Below are 17,901 nucleotides of genomic sequence, written 5' to 3' on the forward strand. Positions count from 1 at the left end.
GTTAAGCAGGCAGGTGCGCTCAGAAACGCTTAAGCCCCGCCTCTGCTCTCCCCTGATTGGCTGAGAGTCCGTAGGCGGACAGTTCTCTTTTCTCCTCTGGTCCACGTAAACACCGTCACATATCTACAGCTCCTCGGTGCTCATTCTGACTGCTACCGCCGCGAACATTTACAGTCTGCCAGCAGAAAGAAAAATATTTTTCTCTTCTTTCCGGAGACGCGTAACAATGTTGCGGTGCGCTTTTGGCCGAGGATGAAGAGGCTGAAGGCGGCACTGTGGCTCAGCGTCCTGCTCCTGTTGTGGTGAGAACAATTCAACATCTCTCTCGTTTATTTCATTCTTTCACATCATGGAAATAGAATGGAGTTTACAGTCTGAACTGAGAAACCACTTCCCTCTGTGCCACCTGCTAACATTGCTATTGGTAGTAGCATGTGATCTAATGGTGTGACTGGAGATTCTGGAGCTGTGGATCCACACCAGTAGATTAGATCACTTTATATTATTCAGGATATTCAGGGTCTCAGTAGTTTCCAGTGGAAGCTTGAATACTTCCCCCTGCTTGATATGTGCTTTATAGTGATTACAGTCCAACACTGGGTTTGGAGAGCAGAACTGATCTTCTGATTCTCTGCTCAGATGATCCAGTAGATCACTAGTCACTGTCAGAATGTAGTTTGAGACATCTGGAGATGTCCTTCACGAGATATCCTTCATGAACCAAGCAGAGATTCATCAAGATAACGGGAGGAGGAAGGAAACCATGACAGAAGCAGTCATGCATTTAAACTAATACAGATTTAAAAGATGCCATTTTTGCACACTGAGGTTTAAACATAAACAAATGTCATTAACATGAATATTTATGCAGATGGACATTTTTTGATGTTCAGGACTGAAGAAATGATGTGTGTGGTGTTCTAGAGAAATGCATAGTGTTGTTTCAACCTAAATTATTCTCTGAGATTTTTTTTACGACTGCATTTAGTTCCTCAAATTTGTAATTTCTTATATTGTAATTTTGTAAATTCTTATTAATTCCCGTATATTTCTGTTAATTCCTATGGAAAGTTTCCAGTCTTGAAAATTCCTGGAGTTTTGCAATCCCAGTCGGCATTAAGAGAATATGGAATATGGTGTGTGTGGAACGTGGACACCCCCAACTCCACCCCCCTGGTAATGAGATAATCATTGCTGTTCCTTTCACCTGTTAGTGGTTTTAGTGTTTGGGTTGTTTGGTGGTGCGTCAATACGATGTAAACTGTACATGAGAGACACGACCATGTTTATGATCACAGCAGCAGGTGAGATCTGTGGTGAGATCAGATAGACAGATGGATGGATGGATATTTTATTCATCTCAATGGAAAATGTACAATATTAAACACTAAGACGATCTTGAGTCTGTTCTGGTGAAGTTTATAATGAGATGTTTATGGTGAATATGTAGGTGGTAGATCAGAAGGTCTAGTTCAGTCCGAGCTCAAACAGAGTGGGCACTTGAACAAAACTCACCCCATGTGTTATTCCAGTCTTCCCATCGTTTTGGAGAACGGCAGCACTGCTGGAACTGGAAAGAGCACTAAGCCGAGTTTAGATCGGACGAATCAGGAAACCCACGCCTCCAGCATCCTGAAAGAAAAGGTACGTGTTACAGAGAACCAGAAGTCGGTTTGTGCCTCTTTGTGAAAATCCAATTCCACATTTACTCCTCATATCTCTGTTCCAATAAGAGCTACTCTTTGGAGATGTTCCACTAGATTTGGTGGAGATTTGGGCTCCTCCAAAAATAAGGTTGGTAGTAACCTGAGGCCTGAGGAGACCTGGGGGGTGTGTTCACATTCACCCCAACAGGGTTGGACCTCTATAGCAGGAAATCTTCCACACCTTCCAACCCATGTAGAGCAGATCTTCATAGCTTTGTCATGGAACAGGTTTAGGTCTCCTAGTTCAAGTTAAGAGTAAATTCGCTTCTACTGCATATAAAGACGTCCATTAACATTTGTGGAAACAATTTATAGGTGAAAAGTCAAGTGTCCCAATTTACTATAAGATCATCTCAGTGTGCTTTTTGTGTGATTCTGTTTACTCGATCTGTGAAGATTTAATCTCAGATGTTGATTTATTTTGATTGGATTCGGTTGTAACTGATAAAGAAATAAAGCAGTGGCTTCTCATGTCGGTCCTGTGATTTTCTCAATCGTGTCTATTGCCATGTGGAACAGATCGTTGCCGCCACCCGGAAGAGACCGGCTCCTCCTCCTCCTGACCCAGAAGACATCCTTACTTTTGACGAATGGACAAAGAGCATGATGGAGGAGGAGAATGAAAAAAGTAAGACTCCATGTTTCGCTCAGCATCGAGCATCACCGATCACATGATCCTGTCCCCTTTTTACATGATCCTGTTTTCCTCCTCGACTCCCACCAGGTCAGACCACACACACGTCCTACAACGGGGGCTCGGGTGGGGTTAAGAAGGTGCAGAAAACCACAAACTACGCCTCTGTGGAATGCGGTGCCAAGATCCTGGCTTCTAATCCTGAAGCAAAGGTACTTAAACCTGATTTGTTTTTGGATGTTGTTTTTATGCTGAATGTCTAAGATTTGAAGGTTTTTCTGACTGTAAAATATGTGATATGATACATATTTATTTGTCACATGTACATTATTGGGGGATGAGCACAGGGTCAGCTATGATCTATCAGCATCTGTCAAAAACCGAATAATGCATTTGTACATTTTAATACTTTTAATGTCCTGTTTTTTTACCAAAGATCAAAAGAACTCTTTCTGTCTATCAGTATGAACCTGTGGTTTGCTTTGAGCTGGAACTCATGTCCTGCTGGGGCGGTTCTAGAAATTGAACTTCTTATAAATCAGAATTGAGCATTTAGCAGCAATGTGGTATAAAATGTAACAAATTATAATAAAAAAAATAAAAGTCAGTCTTTTGGGTCTTTAAAATGTAAAATGAAATGTAAAATATTTTGTAGTAGTTTGTCAGTAAGACTGCATGATGCACTGCAGAAGGGCTGCGACTCGATAACCTTTACTCCATGTTTCTGTAAAGGGGCAGTAACAGTGCAAAAGTATTTGGACACTACTAGGTTTCTTGTTTCAGCAATGATCCAACATAATAATTTCTCAGTCAATTTAGTAAAAACAGTCAGAAAATAAAAGTGCAGTATTTTAAAAAGAATAAAATCAGATAAATGCAGATTTAATTGGCTAAAAGTGAAGGATTTATTGCAGATTTGTCCATAATTTTCCTATGAAGGGGCCAGAAATCGAACTCGATCGAGGGCCGTGGGTCAAAAGAAATGTTTCCTGGTGTGATGAAACTTCTCAGCATGTTTACTGTGTGTGTAAATGACATGTTTGTCTTTTTCTTTTTTAGAGCACTTCTGCAATCCTGATGGAGAATGTAGATGTTTACATGCTGAATCCATGCAGCAATAAGATCTGGTAAGTTAAACCCAATGTTCACTGTATATACAGTGTGAGTATTAGCACCAGATCCTTCTGATCATTAAAGCTCCCAGAAGCACCTTTTCAAAGCGAAAACTACAATGTGCTTAGTTACAGGAATCTCTTTCCTATTCTAAAGAGCATGTAATTAGATATTGTGGTCGATGCTGACAGAGGAATAATACGCAGCAGAACGATTGAGTCATGTTAACTCACATGGTCTTTACTCAGAACTGCACAACTAATACAGCACTACATAAGTCACCACTAGAGGGCAGGCTTATCACAGAATGCTGATACCCAATGGTACATATATTACAGATATAATACAGATTAGAGGTTCAAATAATAATTTAAATAATCCATCAATCGAATAAATAAAAAAATACAATTTCTATTAATTAGTTTTACACATTTTATGTTACAGCTTTACTACAAAATGGATTCAATTCATTATTTTCCTCAAAATTCTACAAACAAAACCCCATAATGACAATGTGAAAGAAGTTTGTTTGAAATCTGTGCAAATTCGTAAAAAAAAAAAAAAATCATGTACATAAATATTTAGTTTTTGCTCAACACTTTGTTGAAGCACTTTGGCACCAATTACAGCCTCAAGTCTTTTTTGAGTTTGATGCTACAAGCTCTTGTCACCTATTTTTGGGCAGTTTCTCCCATTCTTCTACGCAGAACCTCTCAAGCTCCATCAGGTTGTATAGGGAGCATCGGTGCACAGCAGTTTTCAGGTTTCTCCAGAGATGTTTACTCAGATTCAAGTCTGGGCTCTGGCTGGGCCACACAAGGACATTCAGGGAGTTTATGTATAAAAGTGTACTTTATAACTGCAAAAGCCACATATTGAGTTTAATTTAGACATTTTAAATCTTATAGTAGCTGTTTATTGAGGACTGCATGTGAGATTTCTCCTTTTACACATTTTTTCACAAGCGGCTGCGTATCTCTTAACATCACTCTGAACCGTAACTTCAGGTTACAATTAATCCATAACTGCATCCGCCGACAACGAATTTCATCATCGATTAGTTCCTGCAGCTTTAAAACAGATCTAATAGAGTTTAAAGACAAACACTCAGCATGCACTGACGTAACCCCCATTCTGTTATTTCTTCCTGTTTTCTTTTTCTCCTCCATTCTGCTCTTCCTCACCCAACAATCATCTCCAACTTATCTTCAAGTTCACCCATTCTGTTCCTGTGTGTGCACCTCTAGGTTCGTCATTGAGTTGTGTCAACCCATTCAGCTCAAGCAGCTGGACATCGCCAACCGAGCTCTTCTCCTCCACCCCCAAAGACTTTCTGGTCTCAATCAGTGACAGGTCAGATTTTTTTTTTACCTGCGAGGCAGTTTGGTGTATGATGTCGTGTTCTTTGACGTATTCTGACATAAAAGTCATTATTAATTTTTTCTATATTGTCACTTGTAATCATCATCATCCTATTAGAAATAGAATTGAAATGCAATCGATAGAGTGGAAAAAAATTACAATACTGCAGTAGTTATTGATATTGATGTCTTTCAGTTCATTAGAGTATTTAATTTTTTCATATTTCCTCCATTAATATACATTAGGTATTTGATTTTGATGGTCAGAAGGTGTTGATTGATCTAGTGGGAGTTTTTTTTTGCGAGATGTAAACAGTTACATTTACGCCATTCGGCAGATGCTTTTATAAAGATCAGTGGTGGTGGGATTTGAACTCACAACCTTCTGGTTTGAAGTCCACTCGGGCTTTTGTTGTGGGATCTCATTCTAGTGGAGAGATTGGTGAGGATTAGTTTTGTTCAGAACTGGTAGAATTGATTAAAAAAAAGCCCTATAGGCAGGTGAACTTCCGCACGAATAGTGAAAATGCAACGTTTTTCTGAGTCACATAAACAAAAAAAACACTGGATTCGCACCATGTTAACGATGAGGCTAATAGGACTGGTAATGGTGCTGCTGCCAATGCAGGGATTTCTCAATATCAAGGCATTGAAGTTCAATGTCTAGCTTCCCAGGATACAGTGCGTCATTAAGATGTTTTTATACGTAATTGTATCATCAGCATGGTTCAGTTTGTTATTAATCCACAGCGTTGTGCTTTTGGCTCTCGCTGATCAGCCACACCGGTCCATTTCTTACACATTAACATTATACACATACAGCTGCACTTTAATTGCCTTTTTGTCTTCTGAAAATGGGTGCAAATGAACATTCTGGTTTGTCCACAGATATCCAACTAACAAATGGACCAAGCTTGGGACCTTTCATGCTCGGGAGGAGCGCACGGTCCAGAGTTTTCCCCTGGATGAGCATTTATATGCCAAATACGTCAAGGTATGTGAGCAGGGTGTACACGCTAAATGCTAAACAACCAGATAGGGATCAGGTCAAATCCCATTAACCCTATATGTCCCTGATTCGTCTCTTGTCATGCCAACTGCAGGTGGAGCTGTTGTCACACTTTGGCGCTGAGCACTTCTGTCCTCTCAGCCTGCTCAGGTAAAATTGGATGTACAACATGCATAGAGACTAAAGGTGTAACGGTACCTCAAAAGTCACGGTTCAGTTTGAACCTCGGGTTTAAAATCTGATTTGAACTATGCCCCTTTAACGAAAAGGTTCAGTATGAATTTTACTGTTACACCTCAAATAGACAGGTTGTGGACACCTGACATTTCCAGCCATATGTGGTATTTTCCCAAAATGTTAACACACGTGCATCGGACGTCTTTGGATGCCGTGGCATGAAATGTTTTCTTCACTTGAACTAGGAGACTCAAACCTGATCCAGCATGACGATGTCCCTGTGCACAAAGCCAGCTCCATGAAGATTTACTTTCCATGGCTTGAAGTGGAAGATCTCCTGCTATAGAGGGCCCTATTGAACACCTGTGAATGCTGACTGCACCCCACCCCATGTTTAAAAAAAGAAAACAAAAACATGGTCAGGTGTCCACAAACTTGTCGATATAGTGTATATATACAGCATTAATGTGTGTGTCTGTCACTGTTTTGTGTGTTAAGGGTTTTTGGCACATGCATGGCAGAGGAGTTGAATTCGGAGCTCTCTGAAAGAGTCAACTACCAGGATGAGGACGATGGTGAGAATTTCAAATAGCTGACTTGTTTTCTTCAAAACCTGTTGCTGCTTATGTGCTTGGTGCAAATCCAGTGATGAGGAAAAACTACCTGAGATGTCCTAAGGGACCAGACTTGAAAGGGAACCCAGCACCAGATGTCCATTCCGTTCAAAGATAGATGCATAAATGCAGAACTGTTCATGCGAACGTGGTCCTAAGCACATTGTAGCAGACTGTTAATTAATTACAGTCCAAATCCATCCTCAAAGTTGTTGAGTTTTCAGTGACACAAGTGGAATCAAGTGTGGCTCGACTTGGTTGGAAAAACCCTACAATATCCAGCCCTATGCATATAAAGTTTAAAACTTTAAATTAGAGGTCGGCCGATAGTGTTTTTACCTCCAATATCATGCTGATTAATCAACCATTAGTTTTTAAAATAGATACTGGATAAAAAAAATTAAAAAACATTCCAATCATTTCAATTTAATGAAATAAATATGAATATTTAAATTAATAATTATCATTACATAATTATTAAATTATAAGTAATACATTGCACTCTTCGTGCAGCACACAGTCTCACCTGTAAAAACAAACACCATGCAGTGTCAGTGATTTGCCTCTAGAGGCCGTCAAAAGCGAATAATCGGTCGACCTCGACTTTGAATTTACAACTCACACAATGAACAATTTGAGAAGAAATGGAAATAAGTTTACACTGTGTTCAACAGGCATTTCTTTCTCCCTGCATTTAAATTTGACCGAGACATCAGGAACTCCATCCAAGTCTGTGTAAGTTGTTTAATTTGCAACTGATTTCGAAAATACTTGTAGATTTTATAGCCAATTTTATGACCCAGATTTGCATTGTTGAGTCTTTGGTAAGGAGGACATGATGTGCAGTTAGAAGCATGCAACAGGCCCCTTCCCTTCAGTTTGTTCTTGAGACTTGTGTCTTGGTTAAACTCTTCCTGTATTTTTTTTCCTTTTATATAATTCAGTATGGAGACTGTGGCAGTGGACCAGCTTGAGTCAATAAAGGTCATTGAAACTCTCTCAATGACTGAAGGTGGACACATGGGTCCGACAGTTCCTTTATTTTCCCCCTCAATCTTGGAGACCACAGCACGGCTGACTTCAGAGCCTGTCCAGACAACACTCACCAAAGAGGATCAGATTGTTACTTTGCTACCTGAAGATGAGTCAGAGGTTCAAGACAAGTCCTCCAGGTCTACACTACAGAAAGCAGAACAGGACAGTGTGAAGGCTCCCCAGGATCAGCAGTGTTAAAGATTGAAGGAGAAAATAGGAGGACATGTTCCTGACTCCAGTGCTTGTGTTATTTCAATCAAAGTCCCTCCTGCAGAGGCATTTTTCCATTCAAATTCAGCCGAGGTAGAAGACCAATACTAAATCTCGAGAATCACATTCTCAAACCAACACTTTCCACAAAACAGCGACAGTCACGCAAGTGCTCCCCACCTCTTCATGCCCGCCATCTTCATCCGAATTCTATGCTGAAATCCCCAGCTCCACCGATGTACGAAACCATGTCTCCAATCAGAAGTCCATCTTCATGAGGCTAAATAACCGGATCAAAGTCCTGAAGGTGAAGATGTCACTCATCGGTTGTTACCTGGAACAGCTCAGTCAAAGGTGACTACAGTTTTCAGTTTGTTGGAAAATAAGAGAGAAGGTTGGATGAGGTGGTGAAGCAGGAAAGAGTTAGGATTAGCAAGGAACAAAAGAAAGCAGCAATTAAGAGGATGAAGAGGAGAAAGTCGGTAGGACCAAATGACATAGCGGTAGAAGCAAGAAGATGCAGTGAAGTTTTTAACCAGATTGATTAACAGGAATTTGGAAGGTGAGAGGATGCCTGAAGAACGGAGAAGGAGATTGTTGGTGCCGGTCTTTGAGAATAAAGGAAGATGTGCAGACCTGCAGTTACTACAGGGAAATAAAGTTGATCAGTCACACCATGAAGTTATGGAAAAGAGTAGTGGAAGCCAGGCTGAGAGAAGAGGTGACCATCTGTGAGCAACAGTATGGTTTCATGCCAAGGAAGAGCACCACAGACGCATTGCTTTGAGAATGTTGATGCAGAAGTATAGAGAAGATCAGAAGAAGTTGCATTGTGTGTTTGCGGATTTAGAGAAAGTGTATGACAGGGTGGAGAGAGGAGTTGTGGTATTGTATGTGGAAGTCAGGTGTGTCATAAAAGTATGTGAGGGTGGTGCAGGACATGTATGACGACAGTGTGACAGCAGTGAAGTGTGCAGTAGGAACGACAGACTTTTTTTAGGTGGAGGTTAGACTGCATCAAGGATTGGCTCTGAGCCCTTTTCTGTTTGCAGTGGCGATGGACAGGTTGACGGACGTAGTCAGACAGGAGTCTCTGTGGACTATGATGTTTGCAGATGATATTTTTATTTGTGGTGAGAGTAGGAAGCAGGTGGAGAAGAGCGGAGAGAAGGGGAATGAAAGTCAGTAAGAGTAAGACAGAGTACATGTGAGTGAAAGAGAGGGAGGGCAGTGGGTTGTTGCGGTTGCAGGGAGAAGTGGTGAAGACAGTGGAGGAGTTAAGGCACCTGGGGTCAACAGTGCAAAGTAATGACACGTGTGTTAGGGAAGGGAAGAAAAGAGTGCAGGCAGGGTGGAGTGGGTGGAGAAGAGTGATAGCAGGAGTGATTTGTGATAGAAGAATATCTGTGAGAGTGAAAGGGAAAGTTTATAGGACTGTGGTGAGACCTGAGATGTTGTACGGTTTAGAGACAGTGGCACTGAGTAAAAGACAGGAGGTGGAGCTGGAGGTAGCAGAGCTGAAGATGCTGAGGTTTTCGTTGGGAGTGATAAGGATGGACAGGATTAGAAATGAGTTTATTAGAGGGACAGTACATGAATGATGTTTTGGGGACAAAGTGAGAGAGGCCCGATTGAGATGTATTGCACATGTGCAGAGGAGGGACATGGGGTATATCGGTAGAAGAATGATGAGGATGGAGCCACCAGGAAGGAGGAAAAGAGGAAGACCAAAGAGGAGGTTCATTAATGTGGTGAAGGAAGACATGCAGGTAGCTTGTTTGAAAGAGGCAGATGTGAAGGACAGAGTAGTATGGAGACAGATGATCCGATGTGGCGCCCCCATTCGGTTGTATTTCCATGCTTCACCAGTAGAGGGAGATTCACAGTTTACCATTCATGATAAGTGACCTCTGTGACATCACAGTTCAAAGGTCTTGATTGTGAGCTTAACAGGCCAGAACACTGAGCAGCAGCCGAAATACTACATCATGCAACCTATCTAGCAGATGACAGCAATAATCTCCACACACAATCAAATCCCTAAACCCAGTGAAGTTTAAGTGTTCAGACTCCTGTACTGTGTTTTTACTAGATTCTTCTTACACAGTTGTTCTTTGATATTTTCAACCCCGGCCCAAGCGCTGATTATGATGTTCTGAAAGAGAACAATATTCTAAATACAGAGGACAGCAGCTGCTCATCTTCTATTTGATTTGATTTTACACCCACTTTCTTATCACAGATATCGAATGCAGATGGAGGAGATGCAGAGGGCTTTCTATAAAGCCATCATCAAACTCCAGAGCACCTTGTGGAACATTGAAGAGCAGGTCAGCACAATTAATACTCAAATCTTTCTGTTCTTTTGCTCTATAATGTTTCTACACTATACTGACAAAAGTATTGGGACACCTGACCTTCCCTGCCATATGTTGTGCTTGTGAACGTTTGTGTTCATTCAGCCACAAGGGTGTTACTAATATACTAATATTAGTAACGGATACTAATGTAGAGGAGGTTAGGAGGTCTGGGGGTGCAGAGTTCGTGTTCGTGCTCAAAAGCAGGAGATCTTCCAAAACATGGAGAGCATGGAACTGGCTTTGTGCACAGGGGCATTGTCATGCTGGAACAGGTTTGGGTCTCCAAGTTCAAGTGAAGAAAAAGTTGTTACAACATTCAATATGATTGTGTACCTCCGAATTTGTGGTAACAGTTTGGAAAAGAACCACATATGGCTGGAAAAGTCAGGCATTCCAATACTTTTCTCCATATAGAGCAGGGGTCACCAACATGGTGCCAGGTCGTCCGCAAGGACCACATGACTCACCTGTGGTCCTTTTCTAAAAATAGCTTATAGTTTCCTACCTTGTTAAATCATTGTTGATAGTTATTGTGAGAAATCATTAACATGATCAGTGTCTTCACATAGATGAGGGGTGTCAAATCCGGCCTGACGTACAATTATATCTGGCCCTCGAGATGATTTAACTATTATTATTGTTATTAATGGCCCAGCGATATGAAGCGCTGATAACACAAACTACAGATCCCATAATGCAGCGCTTCAGCTGCCTTACCGAACGCTAGACTACCTGAGAACATTCCAGCGTCAATCAAGTCAAGCTTCTGTTGATGTATTTAACCCTATTGTAAAGTTTTTGTGAAACAGCGCCTCACAGTGGTGAAGAGAAAAGTTGATTCTGAAAACAGAGCCTTTTAAAACCGAGGGGATTCTGAGTACCGTAATTAACGGACTATTAAGCGCACCCAAATATAAGCCGCACCCACTGAATTTTACAAATATTTGTGCTTATATGATTTTTGTTGCAACTGGAGTTAGCGAGCTCTCCCTTAACCCAGATTCAACGCGTTATAACAGCTTGTATCTAAACAGTAGCCGATCAAGAAAGTCCTTGTTCAGTGTCTTCCTCCTTCCTTTCACAACTATTTCTTTCTCGAGAGTTTTCTCCTGTAGACAGTCCGAGTAAACGGCAGGTCAAACATCAGAGGAACATTATCCATATTTATGATGTGCTGCGGCCCGATTCAGTGGGAGCACATCTGATTTAATATAAAGAGTTTCATTGATTCATCTGAACCTGTTCAGCAATTTCATTGGTCTACTGTTATGGGGTTTTAGTTTTTTGGCTTGAAGTTTGTGAAACCGTGAAAACCCAGGAAAAATCCACAAATTTGCCGCTTCATTGTTTAAGCCGCGGGGTTCAAAGCGTGGAAAAAAAGTAGCGGCTTATAGTCCGGAAAATACGGTATGTGTTTACTGACACTGCCGGTAAACACCTGTGTGTTATTAGTGGAGTGAATGTGGCTGTAATTCAGGAATTGAATCTGAGACTGAACTACAAGACAAAACATCAGGAGAAGCTGAAAACCTGAATGCAGAGCAGAAGATACAGAAAGTAGAAGAGTTAAAGAAGAATCTGACATTTCAGCAGACATTTTTCACCACAGCAAAATCATGAAGTGAAGCTGGTGTGAAAACAGAGGAGAAATCAGAGTCTCATCAGCCGCTTATTTATTGAGGAGAGTTTCTGAAGAGCTGCATGATGAAGCTGTGAGACGTCTGGTGTTTGACTGGAGATATTTTTATGGAGAGCAAAATATTTTAAGTTATTTAAAGTTTAAGATTATTTATTCTGAAATAATATTCCTGTCTGTTTTAATTCATATTTATGTTAAAAACATTGTTTAAGTGTGTTTAATAAATGTTTATCCTGTTCGGCCCGAGACCTAAAGTGTGCTTTGAGTTTTGCCCCCTGTGCAGTTGAGTTTGACCCCCTGATGTAGATGAATATCATTAATTATTGATAATAACATATAATTAAAGGTAAATTGAGCAAATTTGTTATTTCAGAAGTGTGTATTAAACTGGTAGCCCTTCACATTAGTCGGTACTCAAGAAGTAGCTCTCGGGGTCAAAAAGGTTGGTGACCCCTGATATAGAGTATGAGATACACAATGTATGGAACAGTTCAGCTCTTAAATCTGAGGTCATTTTGCTGATCAGATTGAGCTTCACCTTGAATATTGTGAATCTGATCTTTTCTTTTCTTTTTGTAGTGTAAGAAAAATGCAGAGTCCATACAGGTTCTGCAGAAACAGATGGAGAAACTGTCACTGCAAGTCAGCAATCTACAGAGAGAGGTATCCACTTCCTGTCCCTGCCAAATCTACTGTATACGTTCCGGGTTTAAACACTACATATTTTCAGTGCTGCTTTGTTGTGCAGGTTTCGGTCCTCCAAAACTACGTGCTACTCTCTGTGGTCCTCAGCATCCTCAGCATCCTCAGCATTCTCATCATGCTCATCGTCATCATCTATCTCCATTACTGTCGCATGGCGGATTCAAATCTCTCATCAGAACCTGAAACGTCCATCCCAAAATCCTACAGCTGCTGCTGTCCTGACAGGTGAGAGCCTCGGGACTCAAACATGATTTACTAATAGGTTTCAATGGGTTTTATTTCAGCTGCTTTTGCTTTAATCCAGACATGGTGGCTTTTAGGGATTCGCTGAAAATGAGGACGTGAACCCAAAGGGGAGAGCGTCTTATCCTTTTTCACACTTGGCCATGCAGATTGCGACTACTGAAGGTAGAACCGAGATGCACTTTCAAGCAAGATAGCATTACCAGTGCCAAATGTGTTGGTGCAATTCTTCAGTAAACAGGGGGCGCCCTTGAGCAACAGATTTTATTCAAAAGAAAAGCAGATTAAATAGCAAAAAAAAATAAAATAAAATCAGCTTCATTCTTAAACTGTAGCACACTGGTAGCATTTTCTGCATATGTTTTACATGAGATTATATAGGAAGGATAGAAGGCAACATAGACTTGCTGACTTCCTGTTGATGGTGCAGCCGTCCTTTTGTTGAAATGGTTTCATGAATATAAGGAAATAATTACCTCGACATAACCAAATAATAATTTTAGTAAACATTCTAAACGATGAAACCGGGTGCACAAATAATTTATGATTTGTTCCTTTGTGTAAAAAAAAAGAAATTTTGAACATAGAATCAGGTAGGAATTTTGATTTTGCAGGCGTTCAACAAAATTAAACGTAACTGCAAATGGACTAAAACCAAAGCAAGAAAGAATAATGTATATTACCTCAATACATTTATTATAAAAATGTTCTTTTCTAATTGCTGTGGTTTAGGAGGAATAAAACACATGGAGCACTTCGAGACTTTAGATCAACCTGGTGTTTGATCATTTTCCTTAATGTTTAAGACATTGGAGCTTTACAGCTGAAGGGAATAAGTTCAAGTCCCAGCCACACCAAGCTGCCACTCTTGGGCCCCTGACCAAGGCCCTTAACCTCTTAGCTTTCAGCGCCACGCTCACGTGACCAATATTAAATTGTTCTCAGGTGTTAATGTTTAGCAATAGCTAAAATAAATAGGGATAAGAGTAACCATGACTAACTGTACATCATTCTAAAGCTCTAAACCTCAAGCAGCGATTTCAGATCTCTGTTTTTAAATTGAAAACGTATAATGAATGTATTTGCTGAATGTGTGTGAGCAGTACACAACAACAACATGCATAAAAAAATGCACTACTTACATTATTATTGTAATAACGAGTCATAAACACATCCACTGCTGCTAATCCCGGATTATTAGGAAATATGAGGCTCCACTGAACAACATGCTGTAAAGCATTTTTGCTCAACCAAACAATAGTGTTGTAATTTAGATGGTAAATCTTTGTTTACATCACAGTATATCGGGGGGTTTATTGTTTATATATGTTTCGGAATAACTTTCGCGTAAAAAACGGCATCTTGGTGGTAAAAAACAAATGAGACCACACACTAAAAAAAGTAAAAGAGGTGGAATCTCGGGTTTGAGCATCCACTCTCTCTGCAGGTGTGGTGAATTTCTGTCTACACCACCTTCATTTCAAACCTTTTATTTCCAGCCAGTAGCATTATGGAAACAACATGATTGATGTAAAATGTAGCCAATAAGTGCAGGATTCTAACGATATATGGGAGGATTTTATTCCCCACATGGGTGAGTTTTTGCTGAAGGCTAAGGGGATTTATACTGGAAAACATACAAAACAATGCCAGGGCTATTAAAAAGAAACTAGAGTTAGTGCAGTGTCACTGTGGCTGCTCACTCAGTACCGGAAATAAGATTTGTTCTGTGCATGCATGAAAACGCTAAAAAATAACCAGGAAGTAGCTAGCGGCTAACACTATGGATTCTTTAGCTTTTTATGTTCAACTTCAAGAATTTTTCTCAAAAGGAGAACATCCAGACTATTCCACATATAAAGGGAGTGAATAAATAAAGATTGGAAGGAATGAAGACATTTTAAAATATGCTGAAATAAGCAAAACCGTTTGTTACGTCCCAGTATTGGGTTGGGCTGCACAGCATGATTGAAGGCACAGATTAAAAACACTTTTTACAAACCACTACATTACCTACAAACAATCCCAAAAGAAAGAAAAACCACTTCCCTCACTCCCTAACCAAAAACAGGGAATAAACCCACACCAAACAGAAATGGTAACCCCGCCCCTACTACCGGTAAACAAAGCAACACACATATGTGCATATATTTACAACCATATAATACAGTGAGTATTTACAACCCTATAGTAAAATTCAAATCGGGACAGGGCAAATTTGAAGTCGTAACGGGCGGAACTGAATAGCAAAATGAACAAAGCAAGCGTCGGCCTTGTGAACTCCTAAATCTAGCTTCTGAACCGACTTTATGGGGTCGGATCTGGAACGTCATCCACGGGAGGTGGGTGCGGCTTCAGTTAACTGGAGTGCAGGAAATGTCAGGACAGGAGTCTCGGGATGGTACCTGCTCACATAAACCCCACATCCCATACAATGCAATACAATCCGCAAAATTACTGCGGTTGTAACCAGTTGAGTAGATCATATCTTTAGGAAATTAATTAAAGCTTCAGTGATTTGCCACTAGAGGCCGCTCACGTACCGACAGCAGACCAGAAGCCGGAAAAACTATTGGTATGTTTTTTGCGGATAGTTCCAGCAATCGACTATTGTTTGTCAAAACCGATTAATCGTTTGACCTCGAATGAACAATTTGAGAAGAAATGGAAATAAGTTTACACTGTGTTCAACAGGCAATTCTTTCTCCCTGCATTTAAATTTGACCGAGACATCAGGAACTCCATCCAAGTCCGAGTAAGTTGTTTAATTCGCAACTCATTTAGAAAATACTTGTAGATTTTATAGCTAATATTACGACCCAGATTTGCATTGCTTATTAGAGTCTTTGGTAAGGAGGACATGAGGTGCAGTTGGAAGCATGCAACAGGCCCCTTCCCTTCAGTTTGTTCTTGAGACTTGTGTCTTGGTTAAACTCTTCCTTTATTTTTTCTTTCCTTTTATATGATTCAATATGGAGACTGTGGCAGTGGACCAGCTTGAGTCAATAAAGGTCATTGAAACTCTCTCAGTGACTGAAGGTGGACACAGGGGTCCGACAGTTTCTTTACTTTCCCCCTCGCTCTCGGAGACCCCAGTGACGCTGACTTCAGAGCCTGTCCAGACAACACTTACCAAAGAGGATCAGATTGTTACTTTGCTACCTGAAGATGAGTCAGATGATCAAGACAAGTCCTCCAGGTGTACACTACAGAAAGCAGAGCAGGAGAGTGTGAAGACTCCCCAGGATCAGCAGTGCTCAAGACTGAAGGCAAAAAAGAGGGGGGACAGGTTTCTGTCTCCAGTTCTTGTTATTTCAATCAGAGTCCCTCCTGCAGAGGTGTTTTCCCATTCCACTTCAGCTGAGGAAGAAGACCAATATGAAATTTCGAGAATCACATTCGCAATCGAACACTTTCCACAAAACAGAGACCTTAGTCCTGGTGATGATCTCATCGTCCCAAACGCGGGTGCTCCCTACCTTTTCGTGTCCGCCGTCTTTATCCGACCTCTATGCTGAAATCCCCGGCTCCACCGATGCACCGATCCATGGCTCCAACCAGAAGTCCATCTTCATGAGGTTAAACAACCGGATCAAAACCCTGAAGGTGAACATGTCACTCAGCGGGCGTTACCTGGAACAGCTCAGTCAAAGGTGACTACAGTTTTCAGTTTGTATGTATTTCTATGCTTAACCACTAGAGGGAGATTCACAGTTTACCATTCATGATAAGTGACCTCTGTGACATCACAGTAAGCCGCTCTCGACCGGGTGCAGGCTAGAACACTGAGCATACGACATGCAACCTATCGAACAGCAGCTGCCAGATAACAGCAAGAATCTCCACACACAACCAAATCCCTAAACCCAGTAAAGTTTGAGTGTTTAGAATCCTGTATTGTGTTTTTACTGGAAGAGAACAATATTCTAAATACAGAGGACAGCAGGTGCTCATCTTCTATTTGATTAGATTTTAGACCCACTTTCTTTTGGCATATTGAATGCAGATGGAGGAGATGCAGAGGGCTTTCTATAAAGCCATCATCATACTCCAGAGCACCTTGTGGATCATTGAAGAGCAGGTCAGCACAATTAATAACTCAGTCTTTCTGTTCTTTTGCTCTATAATGTTTCTACACAAAAGTATTGGGACACCTGACCTTCCCTGCCATATGTTGTGCTTGTGGACATTTGTGTTCATTCAGCAACAAGGGTGTTAGAAAACTCAGATACTAATGTAGAGGAGGTCTGGGGGTGCAGAGTTCGTGTTCTTGATCAAACAGGTTCAAGCTCAATAGCAGGAGATCTTCCAAACCATGGAGAGCATGGAGCTGGCTTTGTGCACAGGGGCATTGTCATGCTGGAACAGGTTTGGGTCTCCAAGTTCAAGTGAGGGAAAAGTTGTTACAACATCCAATACGATTGTGTGCCTCCGAATTTGTGGTAACAGTTTGGAGATGAACCACATATGGCTGGAAAAGTCAGGCGTTCCAATACTTTTGTCCATATATAGTATGTGATACACAATGTATGGAACAGTTCAGCTCTCAAATCAGAGGATATTTTGCTGATCAGATTGAGTTTGACCTTGTGAATCTAATCTTTTCTTTTCTTTTTGTAGTGTAAGAAAAATGCGAGTCCATACAGGTTCTGCAGAAACAGATGGAGAACCTGTCACTGCAAGTCAGCAATCTTCCTGTCCTTGCCAAATCTACCGTATACGTTCCTGGTTAAACACTACATATTTTCAGTGCTGCTTTGTTGTGCAGGTTTCGGTCCTCCAAATCTACGTGCTACTCTCTGTGGTCCTCATCATCCTCAGCATCCTCATCATCATCTATCTCCATTACTGTTTCATGTTGGATTCAAATCTCTCATCAGAATCTGAAACATCCATCCCAAAATCCTACAGCTGCAGGTGAGAGCCTCGGGACTCAAACATGATTTACTAATAGGTTTCGATGGGTTTTATTTCGGCTGCTTTTGCTTTAATCCTGACATGTTGGTTTTCAGGGATTTCCCTGAGAATGAGGACGTGAACCCAAAGCGGAGAGCGTCTTATCCTTTTTCATACTCAGCCATGCAGATTGCGACTA

At 40.9% G+C, this 17,901-nt stretch overlaps 3 protein-coding genes and 1 long non-coding RNA gene across 6 annotated transcripts in view; 2 read left to right on the top strand and 2 right to left on the bottom strand.

Annotated features, from left to right (window-relative positions):
- LOC124387347 (obscurin-like) overlaps positions 1-17,901 on the bottom strand; it is a 402,170-nt gene that overhangs the window by 143,156 nt on the left and 241,113 nt on the right. The window lies entirely within an intron of this gene.
- The window catches only part of LOC124387348 (obscurin-like), a 174,999-nt gene that overhangs the window by 72,019 nt on the left and 85,079 nt on the right, over positions 1-17,901 (bottom strand).
- On the top strand, positions 93-2,240 carry LOC124387384. The gene is made up of 3 exons (XR_006926149.1): positions 93-302; positions 1,533-1,644; positions 2,226-2,240. It is a non-coding gene; the product is annotated as an uncharacterized LOC124387384 (long non-coding RNA).
- On the top strand, positions 4,756-17,533 carry LOC124387372. 3 transcript variants are annotated; one of them, XM_046851701.1, is made up of 12 exons: positions 4,756-4,806; positions 5,703-5,808; positions 5,918-5,973; positions 6,499-6,575; positions 7,559-8,213; positions 10,102-10,189; positions 12,438-12,521; positions 12,607-12,788; positions 15,501-15,561; positions 15,785-16,459; positions 16,813-16,887; positions 17,427-17,533. In XM_046851701.1, the coding sequence occupies exons 5-10, from the start codon at positions 8,134-8,136 to the stop codon at positions 16,322-16,324; spliced, it is 1,035 nt and encodes a 344-aa protein (XP_046707657.1). In that variant the 5' UTR covers positions 4,756-4,806; positions 5,703-5,808; positions 5,918-5,973; positions 6,499-6,575; positions 7,559-8,133; the 3' UTR covers positions 16,325-16,459; positions 16,813-16,887; positions 17,427-17,533. The 3 variants fall into 3 exon arrangements, with proteins under 3 accessions (XP_046707657.1, XP_046707656.1, XP_046707658.1); XM_046851700.1 differs by lacking the exons at positions 4,756-4,806; positions 5,703-5,808; positions 5,918-5,973 and adding an exon at positions 7,289-7,349; XM_046851702.1 differs by lacking the exons at positions 4,756-4,806; positions 5,703-5,808; positions 5,918-5,973; positions 6,499-6,575; positions 7,559-8,213 and adding an exon at positions 9,801-9,933.

The sequence above is a fragment of the Silurus meridionalis genome, chromosome 6 (genome assembly GCF_014805685.1).
Source record: "Silurus meridionalis isolate SWU-2019-XX chromosome 6, ASM1480568v1, whole genome shotgun sequence".
In the NCBI taxonomy this organism is placed as follows: domain Eukaryota; kingdom Metazoa; phylum Chordata; class Actinopteri; order Siluriformes; family Siluridae; genus Silurus; species Silurus meridionalis.